The sequence below is a fragment of the Mesocricetus auratus genome, unplaced genomic scaffold (genome assembly GCF_017639785.1).
Source record: "Mesocricetus auratus isolate SY011 unplaced genomic scaffold, BCM_Maur_2.0 Super-Scaffold_100028, whole genome shotgun sequence".
Taxonomy (NCBI): Eukaryota; Metazoa; Chordata; class Mammalia; order Rodentia; family Cricetidae; genus Mesocricetus; species Mesocricetus auratus.
Genome location: NW_024429209.1, coordinates 24,035,724 through 24,058,052, shown reverse-complemented (window position 1 = coordinate 24,058,052; position 22,329 = coordinate 24,035,724). Strand labels below are relative to the sequence as shown.

Below are 22,329 nucleotides of genomic sequence, written 5' to 3'. Positions count from 1 at the left end.
AGGTTTCCAGTGAGTAGCTTTATTTACTGTACAGACGATTCAGTGTAGTTCCTTCAATAAATACTGGGAGCCAGAGATGTTAAGTTTGCAATAGAAAGCAGGTGAAACACATTAAATGCCTCACCTTCATCACACTGTAGCCAGTGCTAATCTGAAGTTTTATTGGTAGTCTATCATAGGCTTTATATAAATGTTATGTAAACAAGTTTCTGAGTGTTTTTATCTCATGGAATTGTACAAAACAAACAAACAAACTATAAGATTCACCATCCCTTCCAGATGCTGGGTTTAAAATCTCCATCCCTAGGGCCTGTGCCTGAGGTATGCTGTCACAGATGAATGGGCTGCCAATAGTCCTGCAGACGGGACAGTGACAGTGGTGCCAGTAGATGCTCTTGGGGGCCCAGGCAGCAGGCCAGGAAGGACTAGCTGACTGTAGCCAGCTGTACTGTCCATTTCTGATAACCACATGACTGATCCCTGCTTCCTGCTGGAGTTCTTTGTCAGTCATTTCCTAAAGTTGCTGTCTATGAGCTCCGAGAACCTGACTTTTCCCCACCCCCTCCTAACACAGCTCCTTGGCAGGCTGAGGTGTCACAAATCCCTGGGGTTCCCTGAGCACCAACAGCTCCAGGAAGGCCAGGATCACCAGGAAGGCCAGGCTCACCATGAGCACCGTCTTGACCATCTTTGCTGATGCCAGGCACACCTTGAGGCCCTAGAAACCATGAAAGTGCAATTAGAGGCCATGAGAACTCCAAAGCAGCAGCCATTCACAATCTACCTGGAAGATTCTCCCTCTACTGGCTTACTTCTGAACCTTCTAAAAGGCCAGAGATGGGGCACTGGGGCACAGAGTCCCGAAGAGCAGAGGCAAACACAGGTGGCTGGGCAGGAGGTAGGCAGATACAGCTGAGGCCAGGTTAGCCACAGATAGTATCGTGTCCTGAAGACAGCGCACTCTGCTCTCAGAAGGGCTTGTGGGGTGTTCTGTCAAGAGTGTATTTGGAGGGGCTGGAGAGATGGCTCAGCAGTTAAAATCACTGGCTCCTTTTCTGAGGTCCTGAGTTCAATTCCCAGCATTCATATGGTAGCTTACAACTGTCTATAACTGTAGTCTCATGGAATTTGATGCTCTTTTCTGGTATGAAGATGTACTTGCAGAAAAAAAAACACCTCTGTACATAAAATACATAAATAAAAATCTTAAAAATAAAAAACATATTTGGAGTTGGCAGGCAACCTGGAGGAAGTTGGGGAGCTTTAGTTACCCCATGATATTACCCAACTGTGAGGGCACAGCTGGGAGTGGAAACTTGGAGGTAATACTTAAGGACATACAGGTGGAACTGTAGCCTGGGGTTGCCAACAGGGCAGTCAGCACAGCAAATAAACAGTCAGGGTAGGGGTGCCTTGAAGAGAAGGGAGGTTGCACCTCAGGGAGAGGGGCTGCACCTCATGAGGGAGGGTAATGAGCCTTATTAGGTGGGGGCACCTTACAAAGGAGAGGGGTTGCACCTCACAGAGGAGGCAGGGAGGGTCACCCAAGCACGGATCTGGCTAGAGGAACCCAGAGAGGAACACTCCTTAGGAAGCATAGCTGCCGGTGAAATTCCTAAGGGGGCCTGCGGATGGCATGACTTCACCCTCCTCCCAGGTGCTGGGATCACAAGTGTATGCCACCACACCTAGTCCACGCCTAGCCCCCAGCATCTGGCTGTTTACAATTAAGACACTGAGTGGCAATCAGGATGACTCGGTAGGCAGTATTTGCCTATAAGCCTGGTAACTCGAATTTAATGTCCAGAGCTCACGTAAAAGTAGAGGAGAACTGACTCCTCCACACGTGTGTTGTGGTACATGTGCATGCGTGCCATGTATGTGTGCACACACACATGTATGCACACACACAAAGTAGAAACAAAAAGAATCAAGTCTATGTGGTCAATTAAGAGAGATTAATTTTCTGGAATAGACAGTATATTTGGCAAGAAGTTAACCAAACCTATTTAGCTAAAGTTAGATACAGAAAAACTACTGGTCACTGATTATCCAGTGTTTCTATATACTAAAGCGATTATAAAAGCAGTTCCTAACCAGTGACACTCCCAGCCCTTCCCCAGAAGAACTGTGTGACGACAGTGGCCTACCTTGGGGTCCCTGGTCCCCAGGAGGCCCATCCAGTCCTGCACCTGTTGCACCCTTGTCTCCTCTGTCACCCTGGCTTCCTGCAGTGAGGAAAGACACAGGCATGTTAGAACAGCTCCCCATCCACAGTGATGGCCTTTCCCGTCTTGTTGCTTTTAAGTGAGGCTCTTCACCAAGGTACACACCTACATCCCCAACACATCAGCTGACTCCACTCTTACCTCCAAAATCACTGGTGGAGTCCTAGTTTTGTTTGAAATATTTATGCTTCGGAAACAATTGTGTTGTTTGGTGTTAATATTTTCAATATGAGTTTCAGGGAGGGGAGAACAGGGACAGCAATGGCCATGGCCTGAGCTTGATGTTTGAGAAAGTCTACGGCAGGTTCATGGCATCCTGATGCACACTCAAAATTAAAGGTGCCCACTGCCTCACACAGAGTGGACAGTGTGGCATGTTCACTTTCAAATAAAAAACATGTTTGTGTGGCCGTCCCAGCAGGCTTCCTGAGACCTCTGTGTCTCTGTCATGGCCTGTAGTGTCCAGCTGTTTTTCTCAGCGCATCTATACAGGTACATAATGCTCTAAATTTTATTTTCAGTCTAGAAGGAATTCAGATACCTGTTTGGAGGAAATCCCATATGTTTTTAAAGATGGCAGTCACTCACACGACACCAGATGGCACAGACTACCCGAGAAGCCCACACTCTGGAGCAATGACCAAGAGAACAGTCATCTGAAAGTTGACTTGGGACAGACACTGCACTGAAACAAGATGAACTCTCCGTGTTTGCTCTCCTGTGTTGAAATCCCTCAATCTCCAAGAATTTTTTAAACAGGCTAAAAATGACACCCAAATTATACCAAGCCCATCCACCTACCCAAGTTTTCAGCGTAACCTTGGCGACGATGAGGGACTCAGAGAATCACTTCCCATACAGGGTTACTTTCTTAAGCTACTTTTGGGAAGCAGGAAGCTATTGGCCAATCAGTCAGAACCAGGTGGAATCAGAAGTTTCAGATTTGTCACCAATGACATGAGGCTTGAGAGGTCTACACTTTTAAAATACACAAATCCCAAAGGTTTTCGGGAAAGGCTGATGTCCATCAACTCAATGTGTCATTACGACCCCCAGCTTGTCTCTGGTGTCCCAGCTTTCTTCAAGCAAGCTGTCACACTATGCGCTAGTAGCTATGACACCAGCAGACAGGTCTGACCTGTCTCTTCCTCTCAAAGGCTCCCTGATTCATATAATCTTAAATACCGTTTGAACGAGTTGTTTCTATTGCAACTGACATTGTCATGTACTACTGGTCTTCATTAAAGTCTGAGCTCTCGAGTGAAAATGGGTTCCGATTATGTATTGCTCACATGACCAACAGATTTTGTCCTGGTGGTATTTGAGAAAAATATCACATTTCAGATTGCCGTGCTTCCCACAGAATGGTAAGAAACTACCTGTGGCGGCCTCAGAAGCACAAAGGCCTGATTGTTGGCTGCGTCTTTATAGCATTTCTAGGTGAGCCATGTGGACAGTAGAACTGGGTGACTAGGCCAGCATAAAATGTGTGTTGTTCTCAGGTCTCATGACCATGAAGCCAATCAAGGGCAGAAATGGCAACCTCATTCGGGTGACAGTGGACCTGAATGTCCCTCAAGTCCTCTCCTCCCTGGACCTCAGGAGTAAGACCTCTCAGCGTGGGAGGGTGGGGCTGGTGACTGAGACAGTGCCATCACAGTGGCAGGACCATGTCTTGCTTGGATCACCTACTTACCTCTAGGTCCAGGATCTCCCAGCTCCCCAGTGGGACCACGGTATCCAGGGGGACCCCGAGCACCAGGGTGGCCGATGGATCCTGGAGGGCCTGGAGGTCCTGGGGGGCCAGCTGGGCCAGGCCTGCCGATGGAGCCTGGTGCTAAGGGCTTCCTCAGGTGTGCAGCCAACTGTGCGATTTGCTCTTTTGGGAAACAGGGTGCCAAGTACACACTTCAGAGAGGATTATCAAAGTATGAAGGCACGCAAAGTACAACATAGCTATCTTTCAGAAGGGAATTCACTTACTGACCAAAAATGGTTATTAACTGATCTACGGTATACCAGGGGGAAACGAGAGCCCCCCCCTTCTCTCACAACACTTCACATGCTGGGATGAGAAGTTCAAAACCACTCAGGGAAGGAACTGTCCCTCCTGGCCAAGGAGCACAGTGGTTTCTTTCTTCCTTGTTTTCTGGGACAGGGTTTTCCTGTGTTCCCCTGGCTGTCCTGGAACTCTCTTAGACCAGACCGGCCTGCCTCTGCCTCCCGAGTGCTGAGATTAAAGGTGTGCACCACCACCGCCCAACCTCTTCCTTGTAACTGTTGCCCTCAGTAGTGTTAGCTGGGGCTTCTCTGAGTGCCCTGCGCCTTGTGTTAAGCCCAGGGAAGAGGGTCTCTCTCCTTGAGGTCAGAGGACAGGGAGGGTGGGGAGGACAGTGGCCCAGGGGCAGAAGCTGTGTGAGGGGTGAAGGAATGCACGGGAGACACGGGAGACTCACCACTGATCATCCCCCCACAAAGCTCCCTGATGCGCTGTTCGCTGGCTTCCTTGCCCTGAAATTCACCCAGGTTCATCAGCAGCTGGGCCAGCATGCCAGTAGCCCTGACATACCCCAAACACCTCGCTCCCCAAACTGGCAGTTCACAAAAGAAATTATGACGCAAACCCAGCACAAGCCCAGCAACCCCCAACACAAGAGAAAGGAAAAGTCACGAACCGGAACTCCAGGCTTCCCTGTGATGCCTGGGACACCCTGCAGGCCTTGCAGGCCCAGTGGCCCTGGGGGACCAGGGACACCCTGGACGCCACTAGTGCCATTGGGGCCCTGGATACCTTTGGGGCCCAGTTCCCCTCGGCTGCCAGACTGCAGAAAAACAGGAGGAAGGGAGTCAGAGCGAGCCCTCCTTGGGAAGACCTGAACCTCAGGCGTGAGTGGCCACCGGGTCTCAGATCCAGGCAGTACCTCACAGGGCAGCTACCCACCCAGAGGTGAAGGGGAGCCCGTGGGCTCCTTGGATTCGTTGTCGAAGGTATCTTGTCAGGCACTCACCTCTCCTTTTTGTCCAACGGGGCCATCGGGACCCTGTGAAGAGGAAGCTAAGTGTATGCTTTGACTATGTAGGGGGTTTGTGGATGTGGCTCTAAAAGCTGACCTAGCACACGATCAGTGGAGGACAGCACCCAAGCTAGCACTCCAGGCCCTCTCTCATGAACACACTGGCTCTTCTTCCTCGCCTACAGATGCTATTTTAAAACCTCTTAGCCACCGGGCGTTGGTGGCGCACGCCTTTAATCCCAGCACTTGGGAGCCAGAGGCAGGCGGATCTCTGTGAGTTCGAGGCCAGCCTGGTCTACAGAGCGAGTTCCAGGACAGCCTCCAAAAACAATACAGAGAAACCCTGTCTCAAAAAAAATGAATAAATAAAAATAAAATTAAAAAATAAAACCTCTTAGCCTGATTTTAGTGGCTGCATGGCATCTGCTCTTACACCTGTCTGGCCTGCTTCCCCCCAGTCTCTTCACTCCAGCATTGTAAATGCTGAGCTGAACATCTCCTTCCCGGAACCATGCGCCTTTCCCCTCAGAAATGGTTGGTCCCAAATGTATCAGTGGGCTGATTGGGCCCATCTATGGGCTCTGCTCACAATTGTGAGCTGATTGTCCACAGACAAAGCAGGAAAGGACAGGGGACGAGGTCCCCACCTGGCTCACCATTTATGGGAACTGGCACCATGCAGAGGTTTCTTAGCTGGCGGGGGCTCTGTCCCGCACAGCCACTGCGTACCACTCCACCAGTTTAAGAGTGACCAGGTGGGCCGGGCGTTGGTGGCGCACACTGGTGGCGCACACCTTTAATCCCAGCACTTGGGAGGCAGAGGCAGGAGGATCTCTGTGAGTTCGAGGCCAGCCTGGTCTACAGAGTGAGTTCCAGGTCAACCTCCAAAGCTACAGAGAAACCCTGTCTCGAAAAACAAAAAAAAAAAAAAAAAAAAAAAAAAAAAGAGTGACCAGGTGGGGCTGATTCTAAAGCCCTGTCAAGAGTTTTTCAAAATAAAGTACAATTAACTGGGATTATTTGTGAAACGCATAGGAGGTTCCCAGTGGCTGAGGGTTTGCTGCCTGAAGGCAGGATCCCAGAAGCCATGCTTCCTCTGTGTCACTTGGACAAAAAGGAAAGACATCACCGCAGAATTGAAGTCCCTGGCCACCTTGAGGCCACAAAGGCCTTTCCATTTGAGTTCCAAGGCGGTTCTGTTCCTGGTGCCTCCGGGAGAGCTGTGAATGACTTAGTCAAAGTTCCTTTGTAATAGATCCAAGTTCCAGCTCTGAAAGTGGGGTTTTCTCCGCGTAGACCTCAGCAGCAGCTGACTCAAGCAAGGCTGGCTTTTCTGGGCAGAATGTGACAAGGCCCTCGGAGAGTCCTAACCTTAGCAGGGAATTAACCTGCCTGTGTCTTCTGGACCCCACTCTCCCACCGCCTACACTCTAACTGGGATGGCAAGGCCTGGGCACTTGTGGGTGCTATTTCATAACTTAACCTGCCATCTTCAGATACCTGATCCACCCAAACCGACCAGGTGACTCTCAGTTGGCAGTGAGGGGTTCAGGCATACTCACCATCTCTCCTTTGTCCCCTGGAAGACCATCAGAACCTGCAATGCCCTGAGGATGACACACTAAAGTTACCATCGGCTCCTCCCCACCTGAAGCCACTTGTCTGTCGACTGACCCTAGGACCGAGGCCAGAGTCTAGGCCAGGATCCTGTACTTGAAGGAGCACCCAAAGCAACACAAGAACCCAAAAGCCACAGCCCCAAGAGGCTCACAAAGCTGAAGCCACTTATTTTCACAGCGAGGCTTTCCTGCTAGCGTTATGTGGGGAAGCCCTGGATCACCCAGAGAAGAGGAAGCAGCTGATGGGAGGATGGACTGCAGCAGCCACCACAGCTCACCCGCTCACCCGCACCCTCCCTGAGCTGTTTCAGGGAGGAAATGGCCTCAGAGAGAAGCCCCACGGCCCTAACCTGCTTTGCAACACGAGTCTTAGAGCCCAGCCTTCACTTCTCTTCACTCCTTTTACAAAGCCAGTTTTTCCCTCATCAGAAGTAGCTTCCCCCACCACAGCCTAGGGCCACACATTGATCGTGGAGACAACTATGTGTACCCAGTAAAGCAGCTGACTTTGTCCCCTCCGATGTCCAGGACTGTGCTAAGCAGGGGCGGAGGAAATCAGAAGCAATATGGACAGAGAAAAGAATCGAAGGAGCCTCTCAAGAGCTTTGAAAGTAAACCCACAGCCAGACGGCTTAGAGCTTAGAGCTGACCTCACATGCAAGGGACTTGAGCTCACCTGGTCTCCTTTAGGGCCTGTGGCACCTCCTGGACCCTGGGCAGAGAGAAGGTTCTGGATTAGAGAAATCCTGGGGATCCCCACAGAAGGTCACTGCTCTGCACAGCAGAGGCAGGAATCCCACCTAGAGTAGGCATAACAATTTCTCTTATGGCAGGGGGCTCAGAACCAGAACCCAGCCCCAGCTGCCAAACCCAAGTTTATAGATAGCAGCAGCTCACAGCCCTCCATGCCCCATAGGTTCTCCCAGGACAGCAGCTGCCCGTCACCCCCAGGGGACAATGAATTATTAATGTCTATGACTTGTGAAGGTATTCTCTGTCTATATCTCTAGCTCCCCCCCCCCGTCTCTCTCACACACACAGATATCCTTGGGCTCCTGCATACACACAATACACATACGTACATGCTTGCATATACCCAAACACATAAAATAAAAATAAATCTTTTTTTAAAAAGAGAATTCAAATGTGACAGCAAAGGCAAGAGCTATTCAAGGACGAGGAAGCCAGGAAAGAGCGCCTCCAGCCCCCTGGGACAGGGGCCGGCACTAGCACTGCCACAGCCAAGCTTTTCCCTCCATTAGCTTAGGGTCCTTGGAATTGTTGGCAAGATCCCTAACCCCTGGAATTTCCTGCTTGGAGGTTAATAAAGCACCTTCTGTCCCTGCTGTGTGGTGGTGTGAAGTTTCTGTAGCTCCCTGTGTCTGTAAAGGGTCCTGGAGCCTCCAATGCCTGAATGTACACATCTTTAGAGGGATTGTCCCTGCCCAGTGGGGAACCAAGAAAGCAACCACATAGCCCCTAACGACCTGGTATACGGTCTAGGCTCCCGACAAGACCCCGACCTCCACCCGGGGGATCCCAGGAATGAGGACACGAGTAAGCCCCAACTCCCCGGGGCCCTGGCCCTGCAGAACACCGATATCACTGGCTGTCCTAGGACCAGCAGTATAGAGTCTTGGAAAGTTACATGTTTGAAACACTAGGGTCATTCGGGTCTCAGCTCACACCCAACAGGTAGCCCGGAGCCTAGAGCCTCAAGTGGCTGCCTCTGCCCTTGCCCCAAATTACTGGTTCTTTTAGGTCTGCAAGTGGAGCTTGCCACAGAGCAGTGAGTATTCTAGATCTCCTCTTGCCCAAGAAGAACACCAAAAGAACGAGCCATAAAAGGACCAAGGGCAGCTGTTCACAGAGTTGATGCTACTGTTCCTGGACTGGTTAGAGCAGGGAGGCACAAGAGAAAGACACTTACCCGGTCACCCACATCACCCCGTAGGCCTTGGGGACCTGGAAGGCCAGGTTCTCCTACGTTGCCCTTACGGCCCTGTGGATTGGATAACATCCCAGCCAGTCAGTACTCCTAAGAACCCAGCCAGCCTCCTCCGCCCAGACAACCAGAGCTCATTGCCCTGGCTCAAACCCTTACTCCAACTTTACCTACCTGGAAGCCACGGACGCCGGGAGCCCCAGGAGGACCTTGTGGGCCAAGGGCCCCCTAAAAGACCAAGATAAATTGGATATTGGGATGTCCATGGAGGCCCTAACAGCCTTTGTGGCCCAGGAAACCCAGCTATGCCTCCTTGGGGCGTTGGGTGGACAGAGAATGAGTCTTAAGCCATGCCACTAAGTTACTAGTTTTGGAGGCACAGGCACAGACACCTTCTGGGGCAATTAAGTGTGGGGAGCAGATCTCGGTCTCTACCCGAGTTATCATGCTGGTTCAGTGTCAGGTACCAATGCCCAGTGCCTTCCACAGGGTGCTAGAGAAGGTTGAATCCACAGGTTATAGAACAAGGCTTGGGAATTTCAACCTAAACTTGCCAGGGTCTCAGCGTCAGGGCAGCATGAAGAATTTGAGGTTAAAGTAGCCCAGCATGGCACCATTATTCCAGAGGGTGAGGGATGAAAAGGCGAGACTTCCCCCATTTCTTACCGTCCCCAGGTTTCATGGATTTGGCCATTTATACACCCAAAGTGCTACCCCTTCTTGCTCATAAGCTACGCCTCTGTGCCCGTTCCCAGGGAGCTATGTCCTGCCACTCACCGCTGAGCCCCTGTGGCCAGCCTCGCCACGCTCCCCCGGAACACCAACATCTCCCTGCAAGGAGAGAAGAGGTAAGGGGCAGCATGTGACATGTGACTTACGTGAGGAGAGTGCCCATGTTCCTTTAGGAGAGGGCCAGAGGACATGCGTACACGTGGAAGGAAGGGAGGAGTTTCTGTGTGCACGGTGGGAGGGGCAGATACCCGGCAGAATCTCCATATACATGTAGGGAAAGGGCAGGGTCCCTTGTGTGCACACGGGGAAAGAAGCAAGGTACCCCTGCGCGCATGTGGAGAGGGCAGGTTTCCATGTATACACGCTGGAGGGGTAGAGTCCTTGTGTCCGCGTAGGGGGGAGAGGTAGGGGGAGGGGGCCCGTCCTCCTATGTACACATAGGGCAGGGTTACGGATACTCACAGGGATACCTGGCTCTCCAGAAGGGCCAGCCTCACCCAACTCCCCAGCTCTACCCTGCAGAAGTGAGGAGACAGAGAATGCTATGTCCCCTCCCTCCATCACCACCGCTGGAGCACTGCCCGGCTGTGCCTCCCCTCTCTGGGGGTTGCGGGGGAAGCAGCCACTCACCGGTTCTCCCTTCTCGCCTTTGGACCCGGCTCGTCCAGGGAGCCCCTGCCAGGACAGGGATCAGGGTCAGGGTCAAGTAAGAGCCTGGGTCAGGTTCAGGGTTGAAGTCAAGATAACAAGTCTAGGTCAAGGCTGGAGTTCAGATTAGGGATAATGCTAGGGATCACAGGGTTTGGGCTGGGAGCCAGCATCAGAACCAAGGCTGCTGAGCCCACGGAGGAGGGCGTGCACGCAGGGAATATTTCACAGCGCGGTTGCGCGGTCTGCGCATGCGCAGTGTGCCCAGGCCGGACAAAGTACCCCAAAGGGTAAAGCTGACCCACCGTGGGCCTCTCACCGCCTTCCCAGCCTGATGCAGCGCCTTGACAGCACTCCCAGGCAGGGCCCACAAGGGTGACCCCACAATATCCAGAACGAATACGGGTTCATTTGCACTTGTCCCCCACCCTAGAGTACAGATGTGTTAAAGCAGGTCCCTGTCCTCCCGCACCAGGGCTGTGCCAGACCCCAACAGAGTTCTTCCTAGGACACCTGCAGGAGCTAATCCTAGAGGAACTAAGCTACCTAGCTTGGGCACTCACCGGCAGCCCATTGGGGCCCTTCTCTCCTGGGGCACCATTGCGACCAGCCTCTCCCTGCAAGGACAGTGATTAGGGTACGAGGAGGAAAAAAAAAAAAACGATGCTAAGGCCTGGAGAAGCCGAACTCCTCTCCCGTCTCCTCCCAGAAAGCGTCCTGCCAGGTACCAACCTTCTCGCCATCAAGCCCTGGCACACCATCCTGGCCATCCTTGCCTGGCATGCCCTAAGGACAAGTGACAGTGTTAGGCCCTTCAGACAGACAGAATTACCTCGTTCCACGGAGAAACCCCTTCCTTACGTTCTAAGCTAAAAGTGTCTCTCGAGTCCCCGAGGCTGACTGTGCTTCCCTGGCTAGGTGGCTATATGCTACCCTCAGAGGCCTTGCAAGGGAGTCGGGTAGACAGGGTACCCATGGAGCTCGGCTTACCCATCTGAGTTTGCTGGCCCTATTCTTCTTCTTTTTTTTTTTAAGATTTATTTATTTATTACATACTCAGTATTCTGCCTACATGCCAGAAGAGGGCACCAGATTGATTTGTAGATGGTTGTGAGCCACCATGTGGTTGCTGGGAATTGAACTCAGGACCCCTGGAAAAGCAGTCAGTGCTCTTAACCTCTGAGCCGTCTCTCCAGCCCCGCTGGCCCTATGCTACCACCCTTCTTCCCAGGGTACTGATTTCTACAGGGTTACAGCAGCTGCGGAACTACAGGCTGGAGCAAAAGGGAGATGCGGGCTGCTGTGGGGAGGTGTTTCAGGCTGCTGGGAGACACTAGGTGCCCCTGTAGGTTTCTGGGAGCTGTTGGGGCTGCTGGAGACGTTGGTGTATTCCAGGGAGACCATGGATTTCTGGAGCAGCTGGTGGGTGCTGGGGCTGTTGGGGACTGCTAGGTTCTGCTGTGGGTTTCTGAGGCTCCTGGGAATTGCTGAACCACAGTGGTTAAAATGACAAGGAGATACTAGCGGGTTAGACTACAGATAGTACAGGCACTTGTGAATAGGGTCCCTGGCCCATCATAGGTGAAGCAGGCCCCTGTGCATGGAAGGGACTGTGGAAAGAACCTGAGGAGAATGACGACGAATGGTAAGAGCTCAGCCAAGAGGAATAGCAATGTTGGGGCAGTCTATGTGACCATGACACCAGGCCTGATGCCACGAATACCTGAGATACTCACTGGTTCTCCACCTGGTCCGGCCACTCCGGGGATTCCTTTGGGACCAGGCCTGCCCTAAAAGGAAACACGGGACAGAAACAGCTGAAGTTGGAACCCTGAGGAATATCCCATCCTGCCTCCCTATGTATGTCCCTATAGGTTCAGCCACACACGCCCAGCTTTCGGGATATCAGGTATGCTGTGCTTCAACTGGAGACACATGGCTCATCCCAACCACTGCGGATAGACCCTGTTACCAGGGCTTCTTCAGGCATGTAGAACCCTTAGGATTTATGGACACTGCTCAGCGCTGGTCTTGGGTAGGGAAGAAGACTTTTTTTGGGGGGGTTTGGTTTTTTACGAGACAGGGTTTCTCTGTATTGTTTTGGAGGCTATCGGTCCAGCCTGGCCTTGAACTCACAGAGATCCGCCTGCCTCTGCCTCCCGAGTGCTGGGATTAAAGGCATGCGCCACCACCGCCCGGCGGAAGAAGACGTTTTGAGGCTGCCAGAGGCAAATGTTTGTGACTAGCCACTTCTGTTCAGGAGAAGCCTGGGTGCCTACCATGTAGCTCCCGTCCACACGCCTCGCTACAGAGTTTCCATCTGCAGCTGGCAGTCTGAGATTAGTGGAGGGGGGGGGAGGACACTGCCTGTCTAATTCCTAGGGCTGGGCTGGAGCCAGGTCTAAGTTCAGTGGCCCAGGCCCCAGCCTTCTGCCCTGAGGTTCTCACTGCTGGCTGCCAGGCAGGGAGAGGGCTGGGACCCTTCAGATCCAGACCCTATTTCATAGCCACTCCCCCCTTTTTTTCCCAAGTGTAATAACCCTGGCTGTCCTGGAACTTGCTCTGTAGACCAGGCTGGCCTCGAACTCACAGAGATCCACCTGCCTCTGCCTCCCGAGTGCTGGGATTAAAGGCGTGCGCCACCAACGCCTGGCCCATTTCCAGCGTTATACCCCTTTCCAGAATAGGGTGCAGCACGAAGAACCCTCATGCCCCTGGCAGAGGTCCTCTAAGTGTCCTCCTCCCCCAACTCTAGTTAGGAGTTCGGTCAGGCTCTTTCACAGACGGGTCCAGAGAACCAAGCTCCTGCTTTACTTACCGTGTCACCCTTAGGGCCTCGGAACCCTTCTGGACCCCTTTCACCTCTGTCACCCTAAAACATAACAAGGGGGTAGGGACAGTGTGACCAACCCAGAGAAGGTAGGAAAGCTGTATATTCTGACTGGGGTCCCTTCTAGGTTTTTTCCAGGTTCAGCCCTCTAGACTGAGTCAGAAGCTATTGCAGATGGTCACACAGGACGGTGACACCCCTCTCCCCCCAGCTCCTATCCAGACAACAGTGGAGGCAGGTCTCCCATGGAGGTCAGATACCCCATGCACCCCAGCTGTGCTGTCACCGGGGCATGCCCCATGCCCCATGCTGCTACTTCTCATATGCCCTGGACCTCACAGATACACCACCACCACCCCTTGGTGTATATCTGGCTGCCTCATGTGTCTGTCTATGGACAGCTCACCCTGGGACTGACAGGGCTAGGGGAAATCCAAGTGGGACAGAGGGGAGCACTCTTGAGTGAACTGGCAGCAGGGTGGTGGGGTTGAGGGTCAAAGGGCCTGGTCCGGTGTGTGGTCCTCCCCCACCCCTACCCCCAGCCCAGAGAGATACATACCACTTTCCCGGGTGCTCCTGGGATCCCAGGGGGACCCCGAAACCCAATGGGACCCTGTAGAGGAGAGAAGGTATTTGATGTCCTCCTACGGGAGGCTCCAGCCCAGCCCCAAGTTGCCAGCCAGCAAGAACCCTGAGATTCAGGGTGCTGAGCCTCTTTTCATCTTGAGCCTGAGTTAAGTCTGGGTAAGGACAATCCCAGGACTGACCTCCGCTGACCCACGGCCTCCCCTCCTCACCCCCCACCATGGAGTCAGTAGTACTTACCCGGTCCCCAGGGGGCCCAACTGGTCCTGGAAGTCCTTGTAATCCTCTTGGGCCCTGAGAGAACAGAACGGGTGCTACAGGGGCCAGAGGGTCCATCTACCTGAACGGCAACCATAGGCCTTGCCCCCGAGGGCCCCAAGGCCTTGGCATCTTTCCTAGAAGTGCTTGACTTCAACTAAAGCTCCTGGAGGGAGCGACGCAAGCCTTGGTGTCACCCTGGATGCGACCCTCTCCGGGGAGCCGGTTACTTGTCCCTGAAGTCTAAACTAACTTCCCTCGGTGACCTCCCTAATCCCCCCCTAGCCTCACCTGTAGTCCCACGGTGCCTGGGATGCCAGGAGGCCCAGGGGGCCCAGGATTACCCTACGACAGAGAAGGCAGGAGTCAGCTAGTTCACCCTAGTTCTTGTAGCATCTTTCATTTCCCACTGGCCCCCCTTCCGTGAGCCTGAGCCACGAGGGGCACCACTCCTCTTCATCACAGCCGAGCCTCGGAGGTTGAGTGAGGGGGGCGGGGGGCGGGGGACACTTGCCTCTAGTTGGGAAAAGGCTAAGTAAATGATGGTGACCTCACACACGCTTCCCAGGGAGGACCAGAGGTCTCTGTTCAAACAAAGAGCCCCCAGGCCTCCTTAGGCACTCCTTCCTGGTCAAGCGCAGGGGGGGGGGAGTGCCCACTGTACAACCTAGCAAAGTCTGCACTCAGCCACTCCTACCATCAGAAGGGTATCCCAGACCTCTTCCCAGCATGTGGCAAGGATCGGCAGGGGCCTTGTAGGACAGCGACCACTGTGTCAGAGTGGCAGCGACTTCTATGAACACTTTAGGCCCAAGAAGCCAAGTGTCCTCAGGGATTCTCAGCACAACAGGTACCTACCCAGGGGCTCCAGAACCTTTCCCTGTGATTTTTCAGGACCACCAGCCACCAGCCGCCCTCCTCCGCCTTATGGCTGCCGCTTCTAGGTCAGTGGAACCTACATGGGCGGCGTCTTACCTTCTCGCCATCTTTGCCTACTTCTCCTTGTTCCCCTTTGTAGCCAGTAGGTCCCTGAAAGCAAACATGGAAACTCACTGCCCCTAGACCCGTGGCTGCCCCTGATTCTGCACAGGCAGAATCAAGGGCTGTGCGGTCAGTCAGGCATGAATCCAGGATCAGAGGCGGAACCAGACAGACAGGGAGACTGAGACCTGAGGGGGTTTGTGACTGTGCTTTCCCGAAGACCCCCCCAAGAGGAGGAGGGTTAGGGTTAGCCCTCACTCCTCTCTCTCTCTCTCTCTCTCTCTCTCTCTCTCTCTCCTCTGACCTCTTAGGCCAGGCCTAGCCTGGTCACACCCATTTCTAGTGTGAGAAGATGGGCAGAGAAAATGGGATTAGCTGATGGGCAATTATATCCCCACCACCACCATAACAAGCTGGGTCTAGGCTCAGGCTTTCTGAAACCCCAAACTACATAGCATGAGGGGACCCGATGGCCTCTGTCAGTGGAGACGTATGCTCAGCTTGTCACCTCCTGACTCACCTTGAATCCTGGCATTCCTGGGGGGCCAGGGGGGCCCGGAGGGCAGATGGCAGGACACTATTGAAAAACATAAGGGTCAGATCCTTCCAAGACAATTCGGGCAGGATACCAAGAGAGACTAGCGGCGGCGGTGGGTGGGGGGGGGTTGGGGGGCAGAAAAGGACCTTTTCACCAGGGAGGGAGACTGTGGACAAGCCTAAAACAGGGCCCCATTCAGAGCTGGGCATGAGGTGTGGTGAGTGGCTGTGGAGAGCTGGATTGTAGCCAGTCACCCTCTCTCACTCCCTACAGACAGGCTCAACCTCAAAGCAGCTATTTACACGCTGGCTGCTGGCTTCAGGGCTCCACAAAGGGGGTCTTCATGTGACTGGGCACCTGGAGGCTATTAGGAGGGATGCCATGTGAGCTCGACCAATCGTACTGGTGCTCTGGTTTGACAGCATATCCTGCGCCAGATACCAAGACACTGATGGAGCTTTCCAGCTAGCTTCATGCTGAACTGGCCAGGTCAAGCCTGGGTACACAGCTGTAGTGACTTCTACCAACTAGCCCATCCCAGAGGCTAAACACTGTCCTCCTCTGGGAGGGCTCTCTTTTCCCCTTCTGGGGGACGTTGAGCAAGGACGAAGAATGATGGGAAGGTGACCATTGGTGTGGAGTGAAACGGCATCCACACGGGGACGAAACTAGACACAAACCGTCTCGTAGGAACCAGAAACCCCCTGAGACAGACTAGGCCTGCCAGTCGACCAGGGCAGTGGCTGCTTACCACCCAATACTGAAAACAGCTGAGAGGTGGCTCTGAAGGAGGCAGAGATACCACCTGTTGGAACTGTACTCATCAGGTGCCGCTTCCCTGTGACTAGCGGCTTAGTGAGGGGCGACACAGGTGTAGACAGACGGAGAGCAGAGAAGATGAGGCCAGGCTTGTGCCTGGAGTCATCTGCAAAGCTCAGTCCCCCAAGGAACTCCCTCTGGGGCCTTCCTGCCAGGAAAGCAGGTCCCTGGATGGGTAGGACAATACTGAGGGGGCGGGGCTCTGTCTTGGAACCCCGTCCCCTTCCCAAGCAGTGGCCCCAGGCAAGACTCCTCCTCCAAAGCAGGACCTGAGTTGGTTTGTACCTATGCTGATAGCCCCTCCACAATCACCAGGAAGCATACCTGCAGATCAGTAGCACCTTCAGGGAGGACTCCAGGGCTTCCCTTGAACATAGGAAGAAGCAGTTGGTGTCCATTCACCCTCCTACGCACTCTGTCCTTGGTTTTCATCTAACAGAGGGCTCGAAATCCTCAACCCTATCTCCCCAGTAGCCAGTGCAAGGCACTGCTGACCCATCTGCAGAGTAGGTGACAACAGCAATCATCTGTCCTCGGGGCAAGGTGACCTTTCATGCTGTACCAACCCGTCTCCCAACTGCTTCTGGGAAATGGCAGAGCCCAGGCAGGGATTAAGGCGGGGTCCAGCCTAGTCTAGACTGCCTGACAGAGACCCCTCCTCAGTACTTACAGGAGGTCCAGGAGGTCCTGGGGGGCCGGGCAGGCCTGGAAGTCCAGAGGGTCCCTATAGAGAAGTCATGACTCAGAGCAGAGCCTGCCCCACCGACTGCCCCCAACAGCTTCACCCAAAGTAGAGGATACTACAGCTCCCTTTATCCTCTGCGGATGAAGCCTGTGTTGACATCTGTCTGCCACCCTGAGTCATGGATGCCTCTCTGCCTGGTCTTCTGTCAGCACCCACCAAGTATGGGGGAGGGGGTAGGGAACAGAGAGGAGTGTACAGGGAAGATGGAGGGGACTGGGTGAAGGTGAGGAGGAGGAGGAACACCGAGCCTCTGGTTAGGTGTGGGTACTAAGGCTTTGTGTATTCAAACAGTGGCCACACAGTGGGGCAGTCACTCACCGGGGGGCCTCGCAGACCAATCCCACCTGGGAGTCCACTCACTCCAGCCTCTCCCTGGAGAAGGTAAAGAAGAGGGAAATGGGCCACCTGTGACCCTGAGTGAGGGAATCCCACCAGGGTCATCTGCCCTTTGGAAGGCCAGGACTCAGATGTGAAGAAGTCAGGTCACGCCCTAAGAAGACCACTATGCCACGATCTGGGGTATCCCACACAAGGTGGGATTCAGTGATGGCTGCTCTGGGAATCTACATCCTTGGGAGGGGCCCAGGGGGTGATTCATACTCACGGGAGGTCCAGGCAGGCCTTTCCCCTGCAAAGCCAAGAATAAGGTCTGAGCATAGGTTGGCCCTGCCACCCCTAAGGCAAGTTTGGGGTCCAGGAAGAGTAAGGTACTTGGTTTAGGAGAACCACACCCACTAACACAGAGGTCATAGCATAGGTAAGGCTCTAGGCCTCCAGGCCAGAGCAGGGGACCCCAAGGATGTCACCCCACAATGACTAGATACACTGGTTTTCAAAACCTCATGGGGGAGGAGGGGTTGGTACTTACCCCAAGTCCTGGTGGCCCTGGGGGACCTAGACTTCCCTGAAGAGGGGAAAAAAGGGGGGGTTAGAGCACACAGGGAAGAAACTCTGGCTTTTGTTTGCAAACCTATTTCTAAGCCTAAGTCATAATTCTGTCGAGTTGGGGAGCAGGGGTGAAAACCGCTATAGAGAACAGAGGCCATGCAAGGTCCTGTTGAACCAGAAACCTGAGTGAGTATGGAGGAAAGTCGTGGCCAAGAAAGTTGCTAGTGGGTGGGCAGAACCTTCTGGAAGTCAGGACACAAGGGTTAGGTGTGAGCCACAGTTAGGGGACCCCAGACTGTCTCCTGGGAAGCTGTGCCAACACTAGCTTGCAAATGTTGCTGAGACCTCAGGCCTCAGTTTATGTGAGGGAACTACCAGCTTGGCAGACAGAGTCTAAAATGACTTGTTTGCCAAGACGTGGGTACACTCTAGTCCTTACGCTGTAGTCAAAGCATCCCCAGACAGCCTGGGACCATCCCACCCAGGCTGAGCAGTGCCAGCCCAGGTAGCCACAAGCGACTTACATTCATTAGGTGCCCACACATCTGTGTGCCCCATACTAGCTACGGTCTTTGTGTCCCACCCACCCGCCTAGCTCTCCGAAGGTGCTTTGTGCTCATGTGAAGAACTTGTAGTCAGATCTGTCCTCCAAAGCAGTGGGAAAAGAGAGCCAATTTGCTAGTAAATGGGGGATTCAGTGAAGATGGTTCGACTCGGGGGATGTCCAGGGGCATGGCTCTTCCTGTACTGGTTCCCCTGGGGCCCTGGTGTCCAGGGACGCTGAGAGGAGAGACACCCAGGCTCATCCTGTGCCCCCATTGCCACATCAGCTCTCCCGGCCACGGTCTGAATGCCAAGATGTCTGTGACTAGGTGCTGTGGGGTTTCTGGAAAGAGGGGGCTAGGGGCTGTACACCCAGCATCGTTTCCCTGAAGTGGAGGAACGGGACAGGGCCCAGCCAGTCATCCACAGAACTTTCATCCTGATGGCATGGTGGGCCACCTGGGAACTGGACCGCTGGACCACGGACACTGGAATTGAAACACTTACCCGTTCTCCAGGGGCACCTTTGGGTCCTGGGGGTCCATCTCTCCCGGTCAAACCCTGGAGAAGTAGGTGGGGGGGGGGAGGCTCAAGAAACCACCAATGAGAAGCACGTGCCATGTCCCAGGGACAATGAGCCACAGACACATTTTTTTTCTTTTTTTCAAGTCAGTGTTTCTGTGTAGCCCTGACTGTCCTGGAACTCACCCACAGAGATCCACACGCCTCTCTCTGCCTCCTGAGTACTGGGACTAAAGGCGTGCGCCACCACTTCCACAGACACTTTATTAGATATGAATCCAGAGGCAGGGACCACTTTGAATGGGGTACCCAGAGCTCCAGGAGGGGGTGGGGCCAGCACGTGGAAAATCTGCTACCAAACCCAAGGATGGCAAAACAAATAGGTCCAGCAGCCCAGTCCTCGGATCCTGCCTGGCTCGTCCTACAGCCTTGAGTACACCGCTATCCTTCAAGGCATCAGGGAGCTTGCAGGAGCATCCGTGTGGCTGGCACAGCACAGGAAGCCTGACAATGGGCACTTGTTCTCAGGTCAGTAAGAGCTGAGGCAACTTCCAACGACTGGAAGCTGGTTCTCTCCCAGCCAGGAGCTGGCAGCATCTGGGATGAAGGCCAGGGACCCCCACTGGGAGCTACTGCAACTTCTGTCAGGACAAGGTTTCCTGCCTGAATAAGCCCAGCTGCAGAACAGCAGTGAAAGCCTTGACCCCTTGGCTGGGCTGGGACAGGGGTGAGGTGAGGTAGGGATGCAGTAGGAGGGTACACTCACATCCACACCAGGCAGTCCTGGAAGTCCTGCCTCTCCTGGCTTCCCTGGCTTCCCTGAGGTCCCTTTGGGTCCCTGGTAGGAGGAAAGGACAGAGTTACGTAAGAAGTATCTGGCTGTAAGCTCTAGTGTCCGCTCCGTGTGGGCTACCACCCAGCTGTGGTGATGGGCTCCTTGCCCTGCTACTCTGCTAGACCCTGGGGGGCCACCCCACTCCCATTGCATCTACTGGATGCCCACCAAACGGATCCAGCCTCCCCAGCAAAAGACTATATAGGAAGACCAGAGCGTCACTATATAGCAATGCCTGTGGGCTCAAGATCTTCAACCAAGGTGGGAGAGTCTGCACAGGCACAGGGGGGGAGAGACCTATAGGGCTGTACTGTCTCCCTTCTCTAGTTTATCTGAAAAGTGGCACAAAGAAAGCTTCCGGCCAGACCCAACACAGAGTCCCATATGCTCCCCTCCCACCCACTTCCAGGCTCTGCCCTCAGGCCTCTCCTGGGGCAACACGGGCCCACAGCAGTGAGACCAGGGCATCAATGATCCTTTGTTTTCTATGTTCATCTCTCCCTTGCATACTAGAAACACCTCCCTTTTCCAACCAGGGACACTTACTGGAGGGCCAGGCAGACCTGGAGGGCCAGCTTCTCCCTGAAAAAACAAAAATGACCACGTGTAACCCCCCCCCCCCCGAGAATAGAAAACCCACCCTAGAGCTGGGCTATTCTCCAATCCAGCCCTAGAAGCCTGGCCCATGAAGACATTATGGGGGGGGGTTCCTCAGACCGTCTCATTTATATCTGGGGTCTCTCCTCTGCAGGCCAGCCAGGGATGGGGTGAGCTAGAAACAGGCTCGGCATTTGGGGATCTCTTGGGAACACAGGGACACAGCAGCCTCCAGGGAATAGGAAGTGGCTATGGTGATCTGAGCATCTTGACTCCATCTGTCTGGGAGATGGCAGTTCCTCCCCATTTTCCAGAAAGACGTCCCAGCATCTGCATTCTCCGTGGACACCTGCTAGGGTGGCTGGATCTTTCAACCGAGACTTTGAGATTATTTTAAGGAAGGATCTTAAAGCCTGGATGCCCAGCTAAGACAGAGGGGGTTCGGAGGATAAGGTCCTGGGCAACCTAGGTCCAACAAGGTAGGCCAGGAAGGGTGTGAGGGAGCCTGTGACCATTATGGCTGAGCTAGGTACTGGGACGGATTCAGGGAACTCTTGGTGAAGCTTCTTATACCTCCTATCTATGGCGTGCATCCCTAGGGGAATAACATGAATGGAGGCTGCCCTTCCTGGAGAAGAGCCTGCGGGAAGCTTTCTACTCCAGATGGTGGGAGGGGGTGGGGGTAGAGCTACAAGACTGCAGGTGCCTTCCCAAATTGTTTGGGCCATAACTGAACGAGACGCTATCTCTGAGGCTAAACTGGCCTCCATCCCCATCTAAGGCTGACTCGATTCTCAGCCCCTAACTAGATCCCCAGGTCCCCAGAGTAACCCCTAGACTACAGAGGTACATGCATCTTTCAAGGCTCACTGTTTTAGTCAAGGATCACCCTGTTATCCGTACCCCAGGACCTAACCCGAAGAGGAATGGGGTCTTTCAGCCCCGCTAAGGGGTATTCTGTATCACCCAAGCTCTCAGAGGAGGGGCTTGCATGTGTGGTCACAAGGCCAGGAGTCTCAGGGCACCTTCCCCATTCTTCTCCCAACTCACGTCGATGCCATCCTTGCCGGGCTTTCCAGGAGGCCCTTGGGGACCAGGGGGTCCTCGAGGTCCCACTTTCTGAAATTAAGAAAAGTTATCAGGTAGCCCTCTTTACCACCGTGCCAGTCCCATCTTCCCCAGCCCAAGTAATTCTGGGGCCTGTGACAATGACCCATGACTTCCCCTTTCTTGCCCGCTAGAAAACCCCAAAGTCTCCAGGGCTGGAGCCTGGTGTGTGCGGAGACACAGTTTATCCCCACTTGCTCCAGTAGTGGCTGCTTCGTGGCTCCGCAGGGAGTCTCCAGGAACAAAGGCAACATTGTGTGCTCTGAGCGCGGTGGCAGCGCCTTCAGTGGCCTGACCCAGTTGGGCGAAGACAAGTGGGAGCCCAGGATCATGGTTGATGATATGTCCTGGTGTCCGTGGGGCTCGGCTGCATCACTAGAGTTTGCCCGCCGGAGTAAGGAAGGCGGCGAGGAGGCTGCCATAGACGTCCTCGAGGGTCCTGGGGGCGGGACTCAGGACTTGACCCAGGAAGCTCGAGCTGTCTCTGGCTGTGAGGTTCGACGTCCAGCCCTATCCCCGACCCGGCCGGCACCCGAGGGCTCGCGCTCACCTGCGCGGAGGTAGCCGTCAGAAGCTGCCCCAGCAGCAGCAGGGCTAGGACAGGAGCTCCGGTCATGGCTGGCTGGCTGGCTGGCGTTCTGAGCGGCTGGCGCCGGGCAGCAGGGTGGGGAGAGGGGCTGGGGGCGGCGCGAGGCCCTGCGCCCCGCCCTGCCCCGCCCCGCCCGCGCACAAGCCCCCCATTCAGCTAGGCCCACCTGGGCCGACGGGGCGCCGAGTGGGCTGGAAAGAAAAAATCCAGCAACATTTTCTGGCCGCCCTCTGAGTTAAAATTATCCCAGGACAGCGCGTTACACACACGCACCTTTCAGCGCACAAGAAAGACTCTTTTTTTTTT

The 22,329-nt window shown here is 54.2% G+C and overlaps 1 protein-coding gene across 2 annotated transcripts; it reads right to left on the bottom strand.

Annotated features, from left to right (window-relative positions):
- Positions 1 to 3: 3 nt before the first annotated feature.
- Col9a3 (collagen type IX alpha 3 chain) lies at positions 4 to 22,105 on the bottom strand. Of its 2 annotated transcripts, none has more exons than XM_005074525.4 (32): positions 21,985 to 22,105; positions 21,378 to 21,446; positions 20,277 to 20,312; positions 19,662 to 19,733; positions 18,881 to 18,934; positions 17,811 to 17,846; positions 17,547 to 17,570; positions 17,261 to 17,314; positions 16,868 to 16,921; positions 16,522 to 16,563; positions 15,361 to 15,417; positions 14,835 to 14,888; positions 14,151 to 14,204; positions 13,842 to 13,895; positions 13,576 to 13,629; positions 13,005 to 13,058; positions 11,923 to 11,976; positions 10,919 to 10,972; positions 10,750 to 10,803; positions 10,169 to 10,213; positions 10,001 to 10,054; positions 9,584 to 9,637; positions 8,981 to 9,034; positions 8,792 to 8,863; positions 7,538 to 7,573; positions 6,805 to 6,849; positions 5,237 to 5,269; positions 4,904 to 5,050; positions 4,685 to 4,739; positions 3,925 to 4,107; positions 2,151 to 2,228; positions 4 to 718 (listed from the first exon to the last, which is right to left on the bottom strand). In XM_005074525.4, exons 1-32 carry the CDS (start codon positions 22,048 to 22,050, stop codon positions 528 to 530), a joined length of 2,043 nt encoding a protein of 680 aa, XP_005074582.1. In that variant the 5' UTR covers positions 22,051 to 22,105; the 3' UTR covers positions 4 to 527. The 2 variants fall into 2 exon arrangements, with proteins under 2 accessions (XP_005074582.1, XP_040588557.1); XM_040732623.1 differs by lacking the exon at positions 21,985 to 22,105 and adding an exon at positions 21,629 to 21,952.
- Between the last annotated feature and the right edge of the window lie 224 nt (positions 22,106 to 22,329).